This window comes from Bufo bufo, chromosome 9 (genome assembly GCF_905171765.1).
Source record: "Bufo bufo chromosome 9, aBufBuf1.1, whole genome shotgun sequence".
NCBI lineage: Eukaryota > Metazoa > Chordata > Amphibia > Anura > Bufonidae > Bufo > Bufo bufo.
Window position 1 is genome coordinate 3,861,124 of NC_053397.1, and position 24,406 is coordinate 3,885,529.

Sequence of the window (24,406 nt, forward strand, 5' to 3'; positions counted from 1 at the left end):
CTCTGTCTACCATCCTACCTGTACTCTCCACAGTGCTGCACCCCTACATCTCCTCCTCATCTCTGTCTACCATCCTACCCGTGCTCTCCACAGTGCTGCACCCCTACATCTCCTCCTCATCTCTGTCTACCATCCTACCCATGCTCTCCACAGTGCTGCACCCCTACATCTCCTTCTCATCTCTGTCTACGATCCTACCTGTACTCTCCACAGTGCTGCACCCCTACATCTCCTCCTCATCTTTTGTCTACCATCCTACCCGTGCTCTCCACAGTGCTGCACCCCTACATCTCCTTCTCATCTCTGTCTACCATCCTACCCATGCTCTCCACAGTGCTGCACCCCCTACATCTCCTCCTCATCTCTGTCTACCATCCTACCTGTACTCTCCACAGTGTTGCACCCCCTACATCTCCTCCTCATCTCTGTCTACCATCCTACCTGTGCTCTCCACAGTGTTGCACCTCCTACATCTCCTCCTCATCTCTGTCTACCATCCTACCTGTACTCTCCACAGTGCTGCACCTCCTACATCTCCTCCTCATCTCTGTCTACCATCCTACCCGTACTCTCCACAGTGCTGCACCTCCTACATCTCCTCCTCATCTCTGTCTACCATCCTACCCGTGCTCTCCACAGTGCTGCACCCCCTACATCTCCTCCTCATCTCTGTTTACCATCCTACCTGTGCTCTCCACAGTGCTGCACCTCCTACATCTCCACCTCATCTCTGTCTACCATCCTACCTGTACTCTCCACAGTGCTGCACCTCCTACATCTCCTCCTCATCTCTGTCTACCATCCTATCTGTGCTCTCCACAGTGCTGCACCTCCTACATCTCCTCCTCATCTCTGTCTACCATCCTACTTGTACTCTCTACAGTGCTGCACCCCCTACATCTCCTCCCTCATCTCTGTCTACCATCCTACCTGTACTCTCCACAGTGCTGCACCCTACATCTCCTCCCTCATCTCTGTCTACCATCCTACCTGTACTCTCCACAGTGCTGCACTCCTACATCTCCTCCTCATCTATGTCTACCATCCTACCTGTGCTCTCCACAGTGCTGCACCCCCTACATCTCCTCCTCATCTGTCTACCATCCTACCTGTACTCTCCACAGTGCTGCACCTCCTACATCTCCTCCTCATCTCTGTCTACCATCCTACCTGTGCTCTCCACAGTGCTGCACCTCCTACATCTCCTCCTCATCTCTGTCTACCATCCTACCCATGCTCTCCACAGTGCTGCACCCCCTACATCTCCTCATTTCTGTCTACCACCCTACCTGTGCTCTCCACAGTACTGCACCTCCTACATCTTCTCATCTCTCTCTACCACCCTACCTGTGCTCTCCACAGTGCTGCACCCCCCTACATCTCCTCCTCATCTCTGTCTACCATCCTACCTGTGCTCTCTACAGTACTGTCTACCATCCTACCCGTGCTCTCCACAGTGCTACACCCCCTACATCTCCTCCTCATCTCTGTCTACCATCCTACCCAAGCTATCCACAGTGCTACATCTCCTCCTCATCTCTGTCTACCATCCTACCTGTGCTCTCCACAGTGCTGCACCCCTACATCTCCTCCTCATCTCTGTCTACCATCCTACCCATGCTCTCCACAGTGCTGCACCCCCTACATCTCCTCATTTCTGTCTACCACCCTACCTGTGCTCTCCACAGTACTGCACCTCCTACATCTCCTCATCTCTCTCTACCACCCTACCTGTGCTCTCCACAGTGCTGCACCCCCCTACATCTCCTCCTCATCTCTGTCTACCATCCTAACTGTGCTCTCTACAGTACTGTCTACCATCCTACCCGTGCTCTCCACAGTGCTACACCCCCTACATCTCCTCCTCATCTCTGTCTACCATCCTACCCAAGCTATCCACAGTGCTACATCTCCTCCTCATCTCTGTCTACCATCCTACCTGTGCTCTCCACAGTGCTGCACCCCTACATCTCCTCCTCATCTCTGTCTACCATCCTACCTGTGCTCTTCACAGTGCTGCACCCCCTACATCTCCTCCTCATCTCTGTCTACCATCCTACCCATGCTCTCCACAGTGCTGCACCCCTACATCTCCTCCTCATCTCTGTCTACCATCCTACCTGTGCTCTCCACAGTGCTGCACCCCCTATATCTCCTCCTCATCTCTGTCTACCATCCTACCTGTACTCTCCACAGTGCTGCACCCCTACATCTCCTCATCTCTGTCTACCATCCTACCTGTGCTCTCCACAGTGCTGCACCCCCTACATCTCCACCTCATCTCTGTCTACCATCCTACCTGTACTCTCCACAGTGCTGCACCTCCTACATCTCCTCCTCATCTCTGTCGACCATCCTATCTGTGCTCTCCACAGTGCTGCACCTCCTACATCTCCTCCTCATCTCTGTCTACCATCCTACTTGTACTCTCTACAGTGCTGCACCTCCTACATCTCCTCCTCATCTCTGTCTACCATCCTACCTGTGCTCTCCACAGTGCTGCACCCCTACATCTCCTCCTCATCTCTGTCTACCATCCTACCTGTACTCTCCACAGTGCTGCACCTCCTACATCTCCTCCTCATATCTGTCTACCATCCTACCTGTGCTCTCCACAGTGCTGCACCTCCTACATCTCCTCCTCATCTCTGTCTACCATCCTACCTGTGCTCTCCACAGTGCTGCACCCCCTACATCTCCTCCTCATCTCTGTCGACCATCCTATCTGTGCTCTCCACAGTGCTGCACCTCCTACATCTCCTCCTCATCTCTGTCTACCATCCTACCCGTGCTCTCCACAGTGCTGCACCCCTACATCTCCTCCTCATCTCTGTCTACCATCCTACCCATGCTCTCCACAGTGCTGCACCCCTACATCTCCTCCTCATCTCTGTCTACCATCCTACTTGTACTCTCTACAGTGCTGCACCCCCTACATCTCCTCCTCATCTCTGTCTACCATCCTACCCATGCTCTCCACAGTGCTGCACCCCTACATCTCCTCCTCATCTCTGTCTACCATCCTACCTGTGCTCTCCACAGTGCTGCACCCCCTACATTTCCTCCTCATCTCTGTCTACCATCCTACCTGTGCTCTCCACAGTGCTGCACCCCCTACATCTCCTCCTCATCTCTGTCTACAATCCTACCTGTGCTCTCCACAGTGCTGCACCTCCTACATCTCCTCCTCATCTCTGTCTACCATCCTACCTGTGCTCTCCACAGTGCTGCACCCCCTACATCTCCTCCTCATCTCTGTCTACCATCCTACCTGTGCTCTCCACAGTGCTACACCTCGTACATCTCCTCCTCATCTCTGTCTACCATCCTACCTGTGCTCTCCACAGTGCTGCACCCCCTACATCTCCTCCCTCATCTCTGTCTACCATCCTACCCGTGCTCTCCACAGTGGTGCACCTCCTACATCTCCTCCTCATCTCTGTCTACCATCCTACCCGTGCTCTCCACAGTGCTGCACCTCCTACATCTCCTCATCTCTGTCTACCATCCTACCTGTGCTCTCCACAGTACTGCACCCCCTACATCTCCTCCTCATATCTGTCTACCATCCTACCTGTACTCTCCACAGTGCTGCACCCCCTACATCTCCTCCTCATATCTGTCTACCATCCTACCTGTACTCTCCACAGTGCTGCACCTCCTACATCTCCTCCCCATCTCTGTCTACCACCCTACCTGTGCTCTCCACAGTGCTGCACCTCCTACATCTCCTCCTCATCTCTGTCTACCATCCTACCCGTACTCTCCACAGTGCTGCACCTCCTACATCTCCTCCTCATCTCTGTCTACCATCCTACCCGTGCTCTCCACAGTGCTGCACCCCTACATCTCCTTTTCATCTCTGTCTACCATCCTACCTGTACTCTCCACAGTGCTGCACCCCCTACATCTCCTCCTCATCTCTGTCTACCAACCTACCCATGCTCTCCACAGTGCTGTCTACCATCCTACCCGTGCTCTCCACAGTGCTGCACCGCCTACATCTCCTCCTCATCTCTGTCTACCATCCTACCTGTGCTCTCCACAGTGCTGCACCTCCTACATCTCCTCCTTATCTCTGTCTACCATCCTACCTGTACTCTCCACAGTGCTGCACCTCCTACATCTCCTCCTCATCTCTGTCTACCATCCTACCTGTACTCTCCACAGTGCTGCACCTCCTACATCTCCTCCTCATCTCTGTCTACCATCCTACTTGTACTCTCCACAGCGCTGCACCTCCTACATCTCCTCCTCATCTCTGTCTACCATCCTACCCGTACTCTCCACAGTGCTGCACCCCCTACATCTCCTCCTCATCTCTGTCTACCATCCTACCTGTACTCTCCACAGTGCTGCACCCCCTACATCTCCTCCTCATCTCTGTCTACCATCCTACCTGTGCTCTCCACAGTGCTGCACCTCCTACATCTCCTCCTCATCTCTGTCTACCATCCTACCTGTACTCTCCACAGTGCTGCACCTCCTACATCTCCTCCTCATCTCTGTCTACCATCCTACCTGTGCTCTCCACAGTGCTGCACCTCCTACATCTCCTCCTTATCTCTGTCTACCATCCTACCTGTACTCTCCACAGTGCTGCACCCCCTACATCTCCTCCTCATCTCTGTCTACCATCCTACCTGTGCTCTCCACAGTGCTGCACCCCCTACATCTCCTCCTCATCTCTGTCTACCATCCTACCTGTGCTCTCCACAGTGCTGCACCCCCTACATTTCCTCCTCATCTCTGTCTACTATCCTACCTGTGCTCTCCACAGTGCTGCACCCCCTACATCTCCTCCTCATCTCTGTCTACAATCCTACCTGTGCTCTCCACAGTGCTGCACCTCCTACATCTCCTCCTCATCTCTGTCTACCATCCTACCTGTACTCTCCACAGTGCTGCACCCCCTACATCTCCTCCTCATCTCTGTCTACCATCCTACCTGTGCTCTCCACAGTGCTACACCTCGTACATCTCCTCCTCATCTCTGTCTACCATCCTACCTGTGCTCTCCACAGTGCTGCACCCCCTACATCTCCTCCCTCATCTCTGTCTACCATCCTACCCGTGCTCTCCACAGTGGTGCACCTCCTACATCTCCTCCTCATCTCTGTCTACCATCCTACCCGTGCTCTCCACAGTGCTGCACCTCCTACATCTCCTCATCTCTGTCTACCATCCTACCTGTGCTCTCCACAGTACTGCACCCCCTACATCTCCTCCTCATATCTGTCTACCATCCTACCTGTACTCTCCACAGTGCTGCACCCCCTACATCTCCTCCTCATATCTGTCTACCATCCTACCTGTACTCTCCACAGTGCTGCACCTCCTACATCTCCTCCTCATCTCTGTCTACCATCCTACCCATGCTCTCCACAGTACTGTCTACCATCCTACCCGTGCTCTCCACAGTGCTGCACCCCTACATCTCCTTTTCATCTCTGTCTACCATCCTACCTGTACTCTCCACAGTGCTGCACCCCCTACATCTCCTCCTCATCTCTGTCTACCAACCTACCCATGCTCTCCACAGTGCTGTCTACCATCCTACCCGTGCTCTCCACAGTGCTGCACCGCCTACATCTCCTCCTCATCTCTGTCTACCATCCTACCTGTGCTCTCCACAGTGCTGCACCTCCTACATCTCCTCCTTATCTCTGTCTACCATCCTACCTGTACTCTCCACAGTGCTGCACCTCCTACATCTCCTCCTCATCTCTGTCTACCATCCTACCTGTACTCTCCACAGTGCTGCACCTCCTACATCTCCTCCTCATCTCTGTCTACCATCCTACTTGTACTCTCCACAGCGCTGCACCTCCTACATCTCCTCCTCATCTCTGTCTACCATCCTACCCGTACTCTCCACAGTGCTGCACCCCCTACATCTCCTCCTCATCTCTGTCTACCATCCTACCTGTACTCTCCACAGTGCTGCACCCCCTACATCTCCTCCTCATCTCTGTCTACCATCCTACCTGTACTCTCCACAGTGCTGCACCTCCTACATCTCCTCCTCATCTCTGTCTACCATCCTACCTGTGCTCTCCACAGTGCTGCACCCCCTACATCTCCTCCTCATCTCTGTCTACCATCCTACCTGTACTCTCCACAGTGCTGCACCTCCTACATCTCCTCCTTATCTCTGTCTACCATCCTACCTGTACTCTCCACAGTGCTGCACCCCCTACATCTCCTCCTCATCTCTGTCTACCATCCTACCTGTGCTCTCCACAGTGCTGCACCCCCTACATCTCCTCCTCATCTCTGTCTACCATCCTACCTGTGCTCTCCACAGTGCTGCACCTCCTACATCTCCTCCTCATCTCTGTCTACCATCCTACCTGTGCTCTCCACAGTGCTGCACCCCCTACATCTCCTCCTCATCTCTGTCTACCATCCTACCTGTACTCTCCACAGTGCTGCACCCCCTACATCTCCTCCTCATCTCTGTCTACCATCCTACCTATGCTCTCCACAGTGCTGCACCCCCTACATCTCCTCCTCATCTCTGTCTACCATCCTACCTGTACTCTCCACAGCGCTGCACCTCCTACATCTCCTCCTCATCTCTGTCTACCATCCTACCCGTACTCTCCACAGTGCTGCACCCCCTACATCTCCTCCTCATCTCTGTCTACCATCCTACCTGTACTCTCCACAGTACTGCACCCCCTACATCTCCTCCTCATCTCTGTCTACCATACTACCTGTACTCTCCACAGCGCTGCACCTCCTACATCTCCTCCTCATCTCTGTCTACCATTCTACCTGTACTCTCCACAGTGCTGCACCCCCTACATCTCCTCCTCATCTCTGTCTACCATCCTACCTGTGCTCTCCACAGTGCTGCACCCCCTACATCTCCTCCTCATCTCTGTCTACCATCCTACCTGTGCTCTCCACAGTGCTGCACCTCCTACATCTCCTCCTCATCTCTGTCTACCATCCTACCCGTGCTCTCCACAGTGCTGCACCCCTACATCTCCTCATCTCTGTCTACCATCCTACCTGTGCTCTCCACAGTGCTGCACCCCCTACATCTCCTCCTTATCTCTGTCTACCATCCTACCTGTACTCTCCACAGTGCTGCACCCCCTACATCTCCTCCTCATCTCTGTCTACCCTCCTACCTGTACTCTCCACAGTGCTGCACCCCCTACATCTCCTCCTCATCTCTGTCTACCATCCTACCTGTGCTCTCCACAGTGCTGCACCTCCTACATCTCCTCCTCATCTCTGTCTACCATCCTACCTGTGCTCTCCACAGTGCTGCACCCCCTACATCTCCTCCTCATCTCTGTCTACCATCCTACCTGTGCTCTCCACAGTGCTGTACCTCCTACATCTCCTCCTCATCTCTGTCTACCATCCTACCTGTACTCTCCACAGTGCTGCACCTCCTACATCTCCTCCTCATCTCTGTCTACCATCCTACCTGTGCTCTCCACAGTGCTGCACCTCCTACATCTCCTCCTCATCTCTGTCTACCATCCTACCTGTACTCTCCACAGTGCTGCACCCCCTACATCTCCTCCTCATCTCTGTCTACCATCCTACCTGTACTCTCCACAGTGCTGCACCCCGTACATCTCCTCCTCATCTCTGTCTACCATCCTACCCGTGCTCTCCACAGTGCTGCACCCCCTACATCTCCTCCTCATCTCTGTCTACCATCCTACCCGTGCTCTCCACAGTGCTGCACCTCCTACATCTCCTCCTCATCTCTGTCTACCATCCTACCTGTACTCTCCACAGTGCTGCACCTCCTACATCTCCTCCTCATCTCTGTCTACCATCCTACCTGTGCTCTCCACAGTGCTGCACCTCCTACATCTCCTCCTCATCTCTGTCTACCATCCTACCTGTGCTCTCCACAGTGCTGCACCCCCTACATCTCCTCCTCATATCTGTCTACCATCCTACCTGTACTCTCCACAGTGCTGCACCCCCTACATCTCCTCCTCATCTCTGTCTACCATCCTACCTGTGCTCTCCACAGTGCTGCACCCCCTACATCTCCTCCTCATCTCTGTCTACCATCCTACCCGTGCTCTCCACAGTGCTGCACCCCTACATCTCCTCCTCATCTCTGTCTACCATCCTACCTGTACTCTCCACAGTGCTGCACCTCCTACATCTCCTCCTCATCTCTGTCTACCATCCTACCTGTACTCTCAACAGTGCTGCACCTCCTACATCTCCTCCTCATCTCTGTCTACCATCCTACCCGTGCTCTCCACAGTGCTGCACTCCTACATCTCCTCCTCATCTCTGTCTACCATCCTACCTGTGCTCTCCACAGTGCTGCACCCCCTACATCTCCTCCCTCATCTCTGTCTACCATCCTACCCATGCTCTCCACAGTGCTGCACCCCCTACATCTCCTCCTCATCTCTGTCTACCATCCTACCTGTACTCTCCACAGTGCTGCACTCCCTACATCTCCTCCTCATCTCTGTCTACCATCCTACCTGTACTCTCCACAGTGCTGCACCCCCTACATCTCCTCCTCATCTCTGTCTACCATCCTACCTGTGCTCTCCACAGTGCTGCACCCCCTACATCTCCTCCTCATCTCTGTCTACCATCCTACCTGTGCTCTCCACAGTGCTGCACCCCCTACATCTCCTCCTCATCTCTGTCTACCATCCTACCCGTGCTCTCCACAGTGCTGCACCCCTACATCTCCTCCTCATCTCTGTCTACCATCCTACCCGTGCTCTCCACAGTGCTGCACCCCCTACATCTCCTCCTCATCTCTGTCTACCATCCTACCCGTGCTCTCCACAGTGCTGCACCTCCTACATCTCCTCCTCATCTCTGTCTACCATCCTACCTGTACTCTCCACAGTGCTGCACCTCCTACATCTCCTCCTCATCTCTGTCTACCATCCTACCTGTGCTCTCCACAGTGCTGCACCTCCTACATCTCCTCCTCATCTCTGTCTACCATCCTACCTGTGCTCTCCACAGTGCTGCACCCCCTACATCTCCTCCTCATATCTGTCTACCATCCTACCTGTACTCTCCACAGTGCTGCACTCCTACATCTCCTCCTCATCTCTGTCTACCATCCTACCTGTGCTCTCCACAGTGCTGCACCCCCTACATCTCCTCCTCATCTCTGTCTACCATCCTACCTGTACTCTCCACAGTGCTGCACCCCCTACATCTCCTCCTCATCTCTGTCTACCATCCTACCTGTGCTCTCCACAGTGCTGCACCCCCTACATCTCCTCCTCATCTCTGTCTACCATCCTACCCGTGCTCTCCACAGTGCTGCACCCCTACATCTCCTCCTCATCTCTGTCTACCATCCTACCTGTACTCTCCACAGTGCTGCACCTCCTACATCTCCTCCTCATCTCTGTCTACCATCCTACCTGTACTCTCAACAGTGCTGCACCTCCTACATCTCCTCCTCATCTCTGTCTACCATCCTACTTGTGCTCTCCACAGTGCTGCACCCCTACATCTCCTCCTCATCTCTGTCTACCATCCTACCCGTGCTCTCCACAGTGCTGCACTCCTACATCTCCTCCTCATCTCTGTCTACCATCCTACCTGTGCTCTCCACAGTGCTGCACCCCCTACATCTCCTCCTCATCTCTGTCTACCATCCTACCTGTGCTCTCCACAGTGCTGCACCCCCTACATCTCCTCCCTCATCTCTGTCTACCATCCTACCCATGCTCTCCACAGTGCTGCACCCCCTACATCTCCTCCTCATCTCTGTCTACCATCCTACCTGTACTCTCCACAGTGCTGCACTCCCTACATCTCCTCCTCATCTCTGTCTACCATCCTACCTGTACTCTCCACAGTGCTGCACCTCCTACATCTCCTCCTCATCTCTGTCTACCATCCTACCTGTGCTCTCCACTGTGCTGCACCCCCTACATCTCCTCCTCATCTCTGTCTACCATCCTACCTGTGCTCTCCACAGTGCTGCACCCCCTACATCTCCTCCTCATCTCTGTCTACCATCCTACCCGTGCTCTCCACAGTGCTGCACCCCTACATCTCCTCCTCATCTCTGTCTACCATCCTACCTGTACTCTCCACAGTGCTGCACCTCCTACATCTCCTCCTCATCTCTGTCTACCATCCTACCTGTACTCTCAACAGTGCTGCACCTCCTACATCTCCTCCTCATCTCTGTCTACCATCCTACCCGTGCTCTCCACAGTGCTGCACTCCTACATCTCCTCCTCATCTCTGTCTACCATCCTACCTGTGCTCTCCACAGTGCTGCACCCCCTACATCTCCTCCTCATCTCTGTCTACCATCCTACCTGTGCTCTCCACAGTGCTGCACCCCCTACATCTCCTCCCTCATCTCTGTCTACCATCCTACCCATGCTCTCCACAGTGCTGCACCCCCTACATCTCCTCCTCATCTCTGTCTACCATCCTACCTGTACTCTCCACAGTGCTGCACTCCCTACATCTCCTCCTCATCTCTGTCTACCATCCTACCTGTACTCTCCACAGTGCTGCACCCCCTACATCTCCTCCTCATCTCTGTCTACCATCCTACCTGTGCTCTCCACAGTGCTGCACCCCTACATCTCCTCCTCATCTCTGTCTACCATCCTACCTGTGCTCTCCACAGTGCTGCACCTCCTACATCTCCTCCCTCATTTCCATCTACCACCCTACTCATGCCCTCCACAGTGCTGCACCTCCTACATCTCCTCCTCATCTCTGTCTACCATCCTACCTGTACTCTCCACAGTGCTGCACCCCCTACATCTCCTCCTCATCTCTGTCTACCATCCTACCTGTACTCTCCACAGTGCTGTACCTCCTACATCTCCTCCTCATCTCTGTCTACCATCCTACCTGTGCTCTCCACAGTGCTGCACCTCCTACATCTCCTCCTCATCTCTGTCTACCATCCTACCTGTGCTCTCCACAGTGCTGCACCTCCTACATCTCCTCCTCATCTCTGTCTACCATCCTACCTGTACTCTCCACAGTGCTGCACCTCCTACATCTCCTCCTCACCTCTGTCTACCATCCTACCTGTGCTCTCCACAGTGCTGCACCTCCTACATCTCCTCCCTCATCTCTGTCTACCATCCTACCTGTACTCTCCACAGTGCTGCACCTCCTACATCTCCTCCTCATCTCTGTCTACCATCCTACCTGTACTCTCCACAGTGCTGCACTCCCTACATCTCCTCCTCATCTCTGTCTACCATCCTACCTGTACTGTCCACAGTGCTGCACCCCCTACATCTCCTCCTCATCTCTGTCTACCATCCTACCTGTACTCTCCACAGTGCTGCACCTCCTACATCTCCTCCTCATCTCTGTCTACCATCCTACCTGTACTCTCCACAGTGCTGCACCTCCTACATCTCCTCCTCATCTCTGTCTACCATCCTACCTGTACTCTCCACAGTGCTGCACCCCCTACATCTCCTCCTCATCTTTGTCTACCACCGTACCTGTGCTCTCCACAGTGCTGCACCCCCTACATCTCCTCCTCATCTCTGTCTACCATCCTACCTGTACTCTCCACAGTGCTGCACCTCCTACATCTCCTCCTCATCTCTGTCTACCATCCTACCTGTACTCTCCACAGTGCTGCACCCCCTACATCTCCTCCTCATCTCTGTCTACCACCGTACCTGTGCTCTCCACAGTGCTGCACCCCCTACATCTCCTCCTCATCTCTGTCTACCATCCTACCTGTACTCTCCACAGTGCTGCACCTCCTACATCTCCTCCTCATCTCTGTCTACCATCCTACCTGTACTCTCCACAGTGCTGCACCCCCTACATCTCCTCCTCATCTCTGTCTACCATCCTACCTGTACTCTCCACAGTGCTGCACCTCCTACATCTCCTCCTCATCTCTGTCTACCATCCTACCTGTACTCTCCACAGTGCTGCACCCCCTACATCTCCTCCTCATCTCTGTCTACCATCCTACCCGTGCTCTCCACAGTGCTGCACCCCCTACATCTCCTTCTCATCTCTGTCTACCATCCTACCTGTGCTCTCCACAGTGCTGCACCTCCTACATCTCCTCCTCATCTCTGTCTACCATCCTACCTGTGCTCTCCACAGTGCTGCACCTCCTACATCTCCTCCTCATCTGTCTACCATCCTACCTGTGCTGTCCACAGTGCTGCACCTCCTACATCTCCTCCTCATCTCTGTCTACCATCCTACCCATGCTCTCCACAGTGCTGCACTCCTACATCTCCTCCTCATCTCTGTCTACCATCCTACCCATGCTCTCCACAGTGCTGCACCTCCTACATCTCCTCCTCATCTCTGTCTACCATCCTACCTGTGCTCTCCACAGTGCTGCACCTCCTACATCTCCTCCTCATCTCTGTCTACCATCCTACCTGTACTCTCCACAGTGCTGCACCCCCTACATCTCCTCCTCATCTGTCTACCATCCTACCTGCGCTCTCCACAGTGCTGCACCTCCTACATCTCCTCCTCATCTCTGTCTACCATCCTACCCGTACTCTCCACAGTGCTGCACCCCCTACATCTCCTCCTCATCTCTGTCTACCATCCTACCTGTACTCTCCACAGTGCTGCACCCCCTACATCTCCTCCTCATCTCTGTCTACCATCCTAGCCGTGCTCTCCACAGTGCTGCACCCCCTACATCTCCTCCTCATATCTGTCTACCATCCTACATGTGCTCTCCACAGTGCTGCACCCCCTACATCTCCTCCTCATCTCTGTCTACCATCCTACCTGTACTCTCCACAGTGCTGCACCTCCTACATCTCCTCCTCATCTCTGTCTACCATCCTACCCGTGCTCTGTGCTCTGCAAACAATTTATGACTGACAACCACCATAATCCAAACCTCTCAGCTCCGGCTCCAAGACTTTTCCCAAGCTGCACCAGTTATTTGGAATGCCCTAGTCTACGAAATTAGGTTAAATCGCAATATACACAGTTTTAGGTGCTCCCTAAAAACACATCTTTTTTGGGTGGCCTTTCACATCCCCTGATCTAACCCCTCTCCATATATAGCCTATTTATCATCAGTTCCTGAACCTGATCCTCCACCAAACTCTCCACTGCACCCATGCACGCAGAAGCACTACAGATATCAGCCGGTGATCTTTCATGCAGCTTTATATCTGCTCCCCTATTTTCCAAAGATGACTGGAGCATTGTACAAAACAAGCACTTTTACCTTTTGTGTCACCCCTATCTCCTAGATTGTAAGCTCTTGCAATCAGGGTCCTCATTCCTCTTGTTATAATTATTGACTTGTCTGTTATTTATGACTGTTTGTACATGAACCCCTGAACTGTAAAGCACTTCGGAATATGTTGGCGCTATAGAAGTAAAGATGATTATTATTATTATTACCACCACACTGTGTGTATCAGTACTACCACCACAATGTACTATTACTACCACCACAGTGTGCCACTAATACTACTACAATATTTACAAATGGTCTGAGGCACCAATGATTGTCTCTTAGTTACATGTGCTACCAGTAATCATATCCTAAAACATAACATTTATTTACTATCATAAAATAATTTCTCTCTAATTTACAGTAAATGTAAATTATCAGCTGTGCCCCCGAAATGACTGCTGTTTGCCCTATACAGAATGTTAGCACTGTTTATTCACCGTGCAGTATTACCAAGGAGGCTGTGACGCAGTAGATGTTCATATCGCTTTTCACTAAGGCTCTTCTAGATTATGCAATTTGTGCAGTGCATTCAGATCTAACGTGTGCACGCTGTTTAAAAAATTTCACAAGCTGCCTAATACTAATACTACTACCACACATGTACCGATACTACTACTACTACCCCAGTTGAGCTAATGTCCCCATAGTACCCCCATAGTGCCCGAATAATGTCCCAGTATAAAATACCCCTATATAGTGCCCCCAGTAAATTCCCCCATAGTGCTCCTCTCCCCCCTTCCTGCTAGTGCCCCCCATAATGTACCAGTATAAAATGCCCCATATATAGTGCCCCAGTAGATGCCCCTCAGTGTCCGGCCTCTGATAGGCTGCCGGCCTAGTGTCCCCCATAATGCCCCCCAATAATGTGCCAGTATCAAGTGCCTCTCTCCTCCCCCCACACATGTCCCAGTATCATAGTGCCATCTCCTCCCCCAATGTGCCAGTATCAAGTGCCTCTCTCCTTCCCACCCCCCATGTGCCAGTATCATAGTGCCAAACCCCCCCATGTGCCAGTATCAAGAGCCTCTCTCTTCCCCCCCATGTCCCAGTATCATAGTGCCATCTCCCCCCCCCAAAAAAGTGCCAGTATCAAGTGCCTCTCTCCCCCCCATGTGCCAGTATCATAGTGCCAATCCCCCCTCCCATGTGCCAGTATCAAGAGCCAAACCCCCCCCTCCCACGTGCCAGTATCAAGTGCCTCTCTCCCCCCCAACCATGTGCCAGTATCAAGTGCCAAACCCCCCCTCCCATGTGCCAGTATCAAGTGCCTCTCCCCCCCACCCATGTGCTAGTATCAAGTGCCAAACCCCCCCTCCCACGTGCCAGTATCAAGTGCCTCTCTCCTCCCCCCCCATGTCCCAGTATCATAGTGCCATCTCCCCCCCCAAAAAAAGTGCCAGTATCAAGTGCCTCTCTCCCCCCCATGTGCCAGTATCAGGTGCCAACCCCCCTCCCCCCCATGTGCCAGTATCAGGTGCCTCTCCCCCCCCATGTGCCAGTATCAGGTGCCAACCCCCCCCCCCCCCATGTGCCAGTATCAGGTGCCTCCCCCCCCATGTGCCAGTATCAGGTGCCAACCCCCCCCCCCCCCCCATGTGCCAGTATCAGGTGCCAACCCCCCTCCCCCTGTGCCAGTATCAAGTGCCTCCCGCTCCCCCCATGGCAGTAACAGTCGGGTATTAAAGGGTTTCTATCACTTTGTTTCACCTATTTAGCTTTCAGACACTAGCGATCCGCTAGTGTCTGCTTTATCTAACCATCCTAATATAAGAGCTTATTGTCCTGCCGTTTAGCTAAAAAAATAACTTATATAGATATGCAAATGAGCCTCTAGGTGCTATGGGGGCGTGATTAGCACCTAGAGGCTCCGTCTACCTTAACAAACTGCCGCCGCCCAGCGCGTCCCTCCAGCCCACCCATCTCCTCCGGAATGCGATGCTCCTCGTATTCGGCGCATGCGCAGTGAATGTCTGATCGCTTCCCTGCTCAGACATCTCCACTGCGCCTGTTCCTCGGAGCACTATGACGTCATCGGCGCAGGCGCAGTGGAGATGTCTGAGCAGGGAAGCGATCAGACATTCACTGCGCATGCGCAGAACAGAGACGCGCACGGAGAGGATCGCTTCAGCTGGAGATGGGCGGGCTGGAGGGACGCGCTGGGCGGCGGCAGTTTGTTAAGGTAGACGGAGCCTCTAGGTGCTAATGACGCCCCCATAGCACCTAGAGGCTCATTTGCATATCTATATAAGTTATTTTTTTAGCTAAACGGCAGGACAATAAGCTCTTATATTAGGATGGTTAGATAAAGCAGACACTAGCGGATCGCTAGTGTCTGAAAGCTAAATAGGTGAAACGAAGTGATAGAAACCCTTTAAAAAAAAAAAACACTTCTGCAGCCTCTTCCTGTGTCCCGCCCTGTATGTCCATATATGGAGTCAGTGCTTGTATTTCAGAAAAGTTTCTGCTGGGATTCAAACCCACGACCTTCTGTATCAGAGGCAAGGCACTTAACCACACAGCCATAAGAGCAGCATTGCTACTGACTGAAAAAATATGAGACTTCTACTGTTATAGCTGGCTATACAGCTGGCTATACAGATGTCATCTATATACATGACAGCTGCCCCAACACACCCAGCTCTGCTACATCTAATACACATGACAGCTGCACCAGCACACTCAGCTCTACTATATCTCTATATATGACAGCTGCCCCAGCAAACCCAGCTCTGCTACAGCTATACACATGACAGCTGCCCAAACACACCCAGCTCTGCTACATCTATAGATGTAGCAGAGCTGGGTTTGCTGGGGAGTGTCATATATAGAGATATAGTACAGCTGAGTGTGCTGGTGCAGCTGTCATGTGTATTAGATGTAGCAGAGCTGGGTGTGCTGGGGCAGCTATCATATATAGAGATATAGTAGTGCTGGGTGTGTTGGGGCAGCTGTCATGTGTATAGATGTACACTTAGCCAGCTACAACAGTAGAAGTCTCATATTTTTTCAATCAGTTGCAATGCAGCCCTTATGGCTGTGTGGGTAAATGCTTTGCCTCTGATACATGAAGGTTGTAGGTTCGAATCCCAGAGACTTCAGGAGACATTAAGATCACATTAGCGAGGGGGCCTGGTCCGCCGCCGCTGCTGCTGTGAAGGGGCCCTGAACAACAAGAATCGATCATATTTAACTAACTTGAAAATAAACTGTCACACACGCTGCCGGGGCGCCGGGCCCCGAAGCAGCTGCTTCCCCGGTAGTTACGCCACTGACTACTACCACACTGTGTGTCACTAATTACTACCATACTGTGTACAACTACTACACTGTGTGCCTTTAGAGGAAGCGCATAGAGAAACGATCGTTGGGCGGTATGCTCCAGGCTGGGTCAGTAAATACTATTATCGTCACATATCATTGCTATTTTAGGCTTTGTATAGGTTGTCACCGTCCCCCATTGTTTGTATGGGTGGGCAGTGAATATTTACAACAATATAGGTGCATGTTGTGCCATCTTAGCCAAATATATGTATTGTTAGCAATTAACTTTTATTTTATACTAGTCCTTATGTCTGGAGTGTTTATTTTTCGTCACATTCCAGATTCTCCATATTTTGCTGCTATATGTATTTTATGACAATTGATTATTGTTATTTCTGTGCATGACTAGGTGGGACAAATGGTTTCTTATCTGCCGACACATTCTATTTTTCTATGTTTCTATGTGTACTTGTTAATAAATTATGAATTTTTCAATTTTGTTGCGTGAAGGTTTTTGATTTGGTTAGGTGTTGTACTATGGTCCCATGCAAGATATATATGTAGTTTATAATTTGGTGTACTGTGTGTACCATGACTACTACCATCACCATACTGTGTACATCTAAATCTCCTCATAGATTGTAAGCTCTTGTGATCACGTCCTCACTCCTCTTGTGTCACCTCTATCTCCACATAGATTGTAAGCTCTTGAGATCAGGGCGTCACTCTTCTTGTGTCTCCTCATAGATTGTGTCACAATCAGTGTGGGGGAAAAACTCCACACTAAACACAAGAGGGAAGGGGGGAACAGTAACTGGGCAGTAACAGTAACTAGGGAAGAAACAGGTCACCTCCTAAATAACCCTAATCAAGGCCCTGACTACCTATCAATATGAATAGACCTTGAAGGTAGGAATATTCATATGCAGGATACCTAGGCCCTTATATCCCTATAAGGCCCTGGAATGAAGTTAGGACCAGAGACAACCCATTCCTCCCCAGATGGATAAATGGAAGTCTCTGTCTCAGGCCCAGATACAAACAACAAAGAATATAACAAACACAAAACAATAGGAACAGACAAGACTTATCTGAAAGTAGAAAACTGGCAGCTCCAGAAGCACCAGAGTACAACCGACCATCTAGTTCGAAGGCAGGAAGAAAATCTATAAACTGCACCTCCAAGAGTGAGAAGCGGCTACTTATGGGAAAGGTAAATTACCAACAAGCAACACCTGAAGCAAGGGGTGTGGCATTCACCAAAACACAGACACAATAAGATCCACAGTAAACTTGTCAATTTAACCCACGAGTTGCCAGTTTCTCCGATCTCCTGGTACCTGGCACGGGAACGTCCGTGACAGATTGTAAGCTCTTGTGATCAGGTCCTGACTCCTCGTGTCACCTCCATCTCCTCATAGATTGTAAGCTTTTGTGATCAGGGCCCTCACTCTTCTTGTGTCTCCTCTATCTGCTGATAGATTCTAAGCTCTTGGTACCAGGTCCTCACTCCTCTATCTCCTCATCGATTGTAAGCTCCTGTGACCAGGTCCTCACTCCTCTATCTCCTCATAGAGTGTAAGCTCTTGTGACCAGGTCCTCACTCCTCTATCTCCTCACATAGATTGTAAGCTCTTGTGACCAGGTCCTCACTCCTCTATCTCCTCATAGAGTGTAAGCTCTTGTGACCAGGTCCTCACTCCTCTATCTCCTCATAGAGTGTAAGCTCTTGTGATCAGGTCCTCACTCCTCGTGTCACCTCCATCTAATTGTTTATTACTTTGTTACTGTAATGTCTGAGTATAAATCATTGCGGAATATGTTGGTGTTATATATCACCATATGGTACCTGAGTTATGTTCTTTTTGTCATATTATAGGAGCTGGAGAATCTGGGAAAAGCACCATTGTAAAACAGATGAAGTGAGTACAACACCTATCACTTCTTTGTCTAATATCGGTCGATCTCTTCCTCCTAATCTTTCTTGATTTGCTCTAGAATTATCCATCAGGATGGTTATTCCCTTGAAGAATGCCTGGAGTTTATCATCATTATTTACGGTAACACACTTCAGTCCATGCTGGCCATCGTCAAAGCTATGAACACACTGAACATCCAATATGGTGACCCTGCCCGACAGGTGAGGACATCATGAGAACTCCATCTAAAATGTAAATGACAACACAAAACATCACTTACAGCTTAACCTTGAGCTCCTGATGTCATTTATCGATATCCTATACTTGGACGTAGGGACAGAAGTTGGCTCCACACCATTACTAGGTTGTTGTAATATGAGAGCTTACCATGTTTACCATTTACAGGATGACGCCCGAAAACTCATGCACCTGGCAGACACCATTGATGAAGGTACCATGCCCAAAGAGATGGCAGACATCATTGGTCGCTTGTGGAAGGACACGGGTATCCAGGCCTGCTTTGACCGCGCTTCTGAATATCAGCTCAATGATTCAGCAGGATAGTAAGTATCTTACTTGCACCACAGGAAACGTCTCCATTGTTCTTTACTACTGGTTTGCCACATAGAATTCATCTGCTTGACCTGAGGTGGACCGATCACTACCAGATATCACATGTAGACATTTGTTAAGAATGCTTTTGTCCTGATGGGTTTTTATTCTACTTCAGCTATCTAAATGACCTGGAAAGATTGGTGACCCCAGGGTATGTCCCCACTGAACAGGATGTTCTGAGGTCCAGAGTGAAGACCACCGGCATTATCGAAACACAATTTGGACTCAAAGATCTCAACTTTAGGTAGGTTGATCATTTTGTACGTACGGTTGGCCATAGATCTTAGATAATCATCTGAACGGTAATTTGGCTGACAGCTATTGCTTCTGCTCTCGTTCACCCAATACACATGATCAGCCAAGTGGTCATGTGTTGTCAATGTAGATAGGGGTATTAAGCCTCTGCTCGACTCCCCTGTCCTTCTTCAACCTCCTCTGTCCAACTCCTGACTGCTCATTCGCCTTCAGATTCCTCTGTCCTTCCCTAAACTCCTCATTCCTCCTGGAGGTTATTCTGTCCTTCCCCAGACTTCCCTATCCTCCTCCGGACTCCTCAGTCCCCTCCAGACACCTGCCATTAAGTGGGAGTCAGGACACAGTCATAAGGTAGGCATTGTAAGTCAAGTTTTCTTGTTTGTTGCAGGATGTTTGATGTGGGAGGTCAGCGATCTGAGCGTAAGAAGTGGATCCACTGCTTTGAAGGTGTCACCTGCATCATCTTTATTGCTGCTCTGAGTGCATACGATATGGTCCTGGTGGAAGACGATGAAGTGGTAAATGACACGACTAGAAGTATATAGTATCTGACAGAACCTGCCACTGGGATGGGCCCATTTTTAATTCACTAGGGGAACTAGTGGTGTCCACTTGACAACTTTCTAAACTCATTGCTATCATCATTTAATGGCCAAATTCGTACATACTACTTCTGAATTCTCTCTTTAAGGGTTATCTTATCTGAGACATTGGCGGTATATCACTAGGATATGCTACCAGCATTAAATAGGAGAAGGCCCCAGAGCTGAGACTTGTGCTAGAACCGTTCTCCCCAGAGGGAAGGAGATTGGGATGGGAGTTCTGAACATAGCCAAGCGCTGGTTCCACTATTTCCTGAAGTCCCGTAGCAGTGAATGGAGAGGTGGCCATGCAAATATGGTGTGCTCTCCATTCATCACTGTGTGACTTCCTAGTAGTGTGCCACTATTGTCAGGGACAGCACAATCCCCTTAAGTCCAGTGTAAGACCCTTTGTAAGGGTAAGTTTCTACACACTTGTAGAAATACCTGGAGCGACTTCAAGACTCCTCTGCCTTTCTTCTCTTGCAGAACAGAATGCATGAAAGTCTGCACCTCTTCAATAGTATCTGCAACCATCGTTACTTCGCCACCACTTCCATTGTACTTTTCCTCAATAAAAAAGACGTCTTCACAGAGAAGATCAAGAAGGCCCATCTCAGCATCTGCTTCCCAGACTATGACGGTGAGTGGAGGGGACCTGGTGGAGGGGACCTTACACACCTATTATGATCGCACACCTTCACGTCTTTACCTTTGCTATGACCCAGGTCCAAACACATATGAAGACGCTGGGAACTACATTAAGACTCAATTCCTGGAGCTGAACATGCAACGAGATGTGAAGGAAATCTACAGCCACATGACCTGCGCTACCGACACAGAGAACGTCAAGTTTGTGTTTGACGCGGTCACAGACATTATCATCAAAGAGAACCTGAAGGACTGTGGCCTGTTCTAAGGAGGTGAGAAGCTAAAGATCCTGCTCCTCGCACGTATTTCACAGAGGACAATTTCTTTTGAGTATTTTCCCTAGGGCTGTGATGGCCGACCTCCGGCACTCCAGCTGTGCTAAAACTACAACTCCCAAGATGCACACTTGCTTGACTGTTCTTAGGTAGAAATGAATGGAGCATGCTGGGAGTCGTAGTTTCACCACAGCTGGAGTGCCAGAGGTTAGCCATCACTGCCCTAGGGTCTATGATAGCATGTAGCCCTTGTTGCTTAACCCTTTAAGGACCCATGACGTAGGGTCCGATCCATAAACATGGCACCTGCTCGCACGTGCAGCGGGCGTCTTAGCCGCGGGGTTTCTGCTACTTTAAATAAGGCTGATCGCATGCATCTTATCCTTCAGATTCCGTGGTCAAATGTAACCACGGCATCTGCGCAGACCGGAACCAGAAGTCTAGTCCGGGAACAGCTTTCCCCGGCTGAGATCGGGGAACCTGTTACCTTGCGCTTGCGCCTCAAGCAGGCTTCAGAGTCAATTAGATGTATATATCAATACAGACCACTAGGTGGCAGCCTTGTATTGATATAGTACAAATGAAGTTTTCAATGATGGCTATTTAGCCATCACTGAATACTATGGGCAATCGGATGATTGCCAGTTATTGTCACCCAAGGTGACTTAAAAAAAAAGTTAAAAAAAAGTTCAACTCACTTCCTTAAAATAAAAATACTTAACCAATAAAAATTAAAAAAAACATCATGGGCATTGCCGTGTGGAAATGCCCATACTACGCAAATGGCGTAGCGGGAAAAAGGATAAAAACAGTCAATTTGCAATTTTTTTGTCACTTCAACTACCCAATAATTTTTTAATAAAAAGTGATCAAAAAGTCGCACACACTTAAAATTAATATCAATGAAAAGAACAGATCGTCCCGCAAAAAATGAGCCCTCACACAGCCCTGTACACATAGCTACAGAAAAGTTATAGGGGTCAGAATACGGTTCCTCAAAGGCTTTAAAAAAACAAAATTCAGTATTAAAACGCAAGAAAAATGATACAAGTGCGGCATCGTTGGAACTGCACTGACCTGGAGAATGAAGATAACAGGTCAATTTTACCGCATAGTGTACGGTGTAAAAAAAAAACAACCTTTATCAGAATTGAGTTTTTTCACAATTCTACCCCATTTGGAATTTTTTTCCTGCTCCCTACTACATGGTATGCAACCGTAAATGGTGCCATTAGAAAGTACAACTTGTCCCGCAAAAAATAAGCCCTCATTAGGCTATGTGAATGGAAAAATAAAAAAGTTAGGACTACGTGAAGGCGGGGAGTGAAAAAAACTAAAACGCAAAAATGGGTCCTCAAGGGGTTAATGGTGAGCTACATTGAAAGCCTAAAGAATATCGTCTGGTCAGATGAGTTCCGGATCTGGACGGTGACAAGGTCTTAGTCCATGTGCGGTTCACGCCGATCCTGCTTTTCTCTTCCGCACACCGTGATCTGGATACGGTTATGCGGAGGTTGGGCTGTGTGTGCAGCTGCCCTGGTCACCCTCTTGACCCTTTTAATCTTACTTAAACATCCCGTCCTGCCAAATAAAACGTGTTGTCGCCGGAGCACGTGATGGGAGTTAGATTCATGCAATAAGCCTGCTGGGAACATCATGATCTGGACGCTTTCAGGAAACACAAAATTGCACAAGTTTTTCCACTAACGATAGACAAATTTGCACAACTATAAGGGACGACGTCACCGCGGGAGACGGAGCTTCTCAACAACATCTCACCCTCGATGGAAAATGTCCTTAATCTATATGGACTCTGAGTCCTAATGATTTCTTGGCTGTTACAGCGCGATAGAAGCCTGTAGTTTATCCGCATTCCCCAGACCAAACAGTTCAGCTCCAACTGTGTACCAGCAGAACTGTGAGTGCAGCTCTGGAGCATAAGACTTGATTTATACTCATTCCTGTGATATCATATTTTTAGATGATGACTTTTCAGTTTTCTAACATTCATATTTCTTCAATTTCAGATCCCTCCAGAATTTCCGTTGAGGGTTTTGCCCAGAACATTCTCTCGTCCTTCCACCCCAAAAAGCCTCAGAACAAGGAGCTTGTTACCCTCCCCCTCCTGGAAGGAGGAATGAATCTGCACATCATACCGTTTGATCCAACAGAAAGTTTAGGGGTGTAGAGAAGACAGACCTCACTAGCCCTTGCCGCCGTCTCCTGTCCTCAGGCTTGTAATGCTTCCCAGTAAAGGACACTTAGGGTCTCTAGGAGTACAGGTATCACCATTACCAGACACTCCAGCAGTAGACGCCCAGAGCGTCCATCATTGTCTCGGCAGAAGATTGGACAGCCTCAGGACACGAGGAGGGCCCCTCCGTACAGAGACCACCAACACCTCACTGATCCCCCAGTTAAAGGCACATCTCTGAACGGAGCTGCAAGTCTCTTTATAATGCACTGTATTTAGCAGCCTCCAGATGTGGCCCTGTGATTCATGGAGGGTCAGTTCTAGTAACACAGGGGCCCCACTGTCAGGCCCCTCCATTCTCCACATTCATGGGGTGGACCTGCTGCTTCTGTAGATGCTTTACCCTGTGCTGCTCCTCAATGTACAGTACAGACCAAAAGTTTGGACACACCTTCTCATTCAAAGAGTTTTCTTTATTTTCATGACTATGAAGGCATCAAAACTATGAATTAACACATGTGGAATTATATACATAACAAACAAGTGTGAAACAACTGAAAATATGTCATATTCTAGGTTCTTCAAAGTAGCCACCTTTTGCTTTGATTACTGCTTTGCACACTCTTGGCATTCTCTTGATGAGCTCCAAGAGGTAGTCCCCTGAAATGGTCTTCACTTCACAGGTGTGCCCTGTCAGGTTTAATAAGTGGGATTTCTTGCCTTATAAATGGGGTTGGGACCATCAGTGGCGTTGAGGAGAAGTCAGGTGGATACACAGCTGATAGTCCTACTGAATAGACGGTTAGAATTTGTATTATGGCAAGAAAAAAGCAGCTAAGTAAAGAAAAACGAGAGGCCATCATTACTTTAAGAAATGAGGGTCAGTCAGTCAGCCGAAAAATTGGGAAAACTTTGAAAGTAAGGGCTATTTGACCATGAAGGAGAGTGATGGGTGCTGCGCCAGATGACCTGGCCTCCACAGTCACCGGACCTGAACCCAATCGAGATGGTTTGGGGTGAGCTGGACCGCAGAGTGAAGGCAAAAGGGCCAACAAGTGCTAAGCATCTCTGGGAACTCCTTCAAGACTGTTGGAAGACCATTTCAGGGGACTACCTTTTGAAGCTCATCAAGAGAATGCCAAGAGTGTGCAAAGCAGTAATCAAAGCAAAAGGTGGCTACTTTGAAGAACCCTGAATATGACATATTTTCAGTTGTTTCACACTTGTTTGTTATGTATATAATTCCACATGTGTTCATTCATAGTTTTGATGCCTTCATAGTCATGAAAATAAAGAAAACTCTTTGAATGAGAAGGTGTGTCCAAACTTTTGGTCTGTACTGTATGTATTTTTATAAAGTAAGAGCCCCATTCAGGGACCACGGTCCATTGTACAGTTAGTCTCTAGGCTTCACATACAATAAATGCCAATGTTAGGCGGAATGA

At 50.0% G+C, this 24,406-nt stretch overlaps 1 protein-coding gene across 1 annotated transcript in view; it reads left to right on the top strand.

Annotated features, from left to right (window-relative positions):
* Positions 1 to 22,893, top strand: part of GNAT1 (G protein subunit alpha transducin 1) — a 35,904-nt gene extending 13,011 nt beyond the window's left edge. The window contains exons 2-9 of the mRNA XM_040406957.1: positions 18,351 to 18,393; positions 18,470 to 18,611; positions 18,796 to 18,953; positions 19,121 to 19,249; positions 19,649 to 19,778; positions 20,331 to 20,484; positions 20,570 to 20,764; positions 22,795 to 22,893. Of these exons, the coding sequence (XP_040262891.1) occupies positions 18,351 to 18,393; positions 18,470 to 18,611; positions 18,796 to 18,953; positions 19,121 to 19,249; positions 19,649 to 19,778; positions 20,331 to 20,484; positions 20,570 to 20,760 (947 nt within the window). The 3' untranslated portion in view covers positions 20,761 to 20,764; positions 22,795 to 22,893. The remainder of the gene's footprint in view (positions 1 to 18,350; positions 18,394 to 18,469; positions 18,612 to 18,795; positions 18,954 to 19,120; positions 19,250 to 19,648; positions 19,779 to 20,330; positions 20,485 to 20,569; positions 20,765 to 22,794) is intronic.
* Positions 22,894 to 24,406: the final 1,513 nt, after the last annotated feature.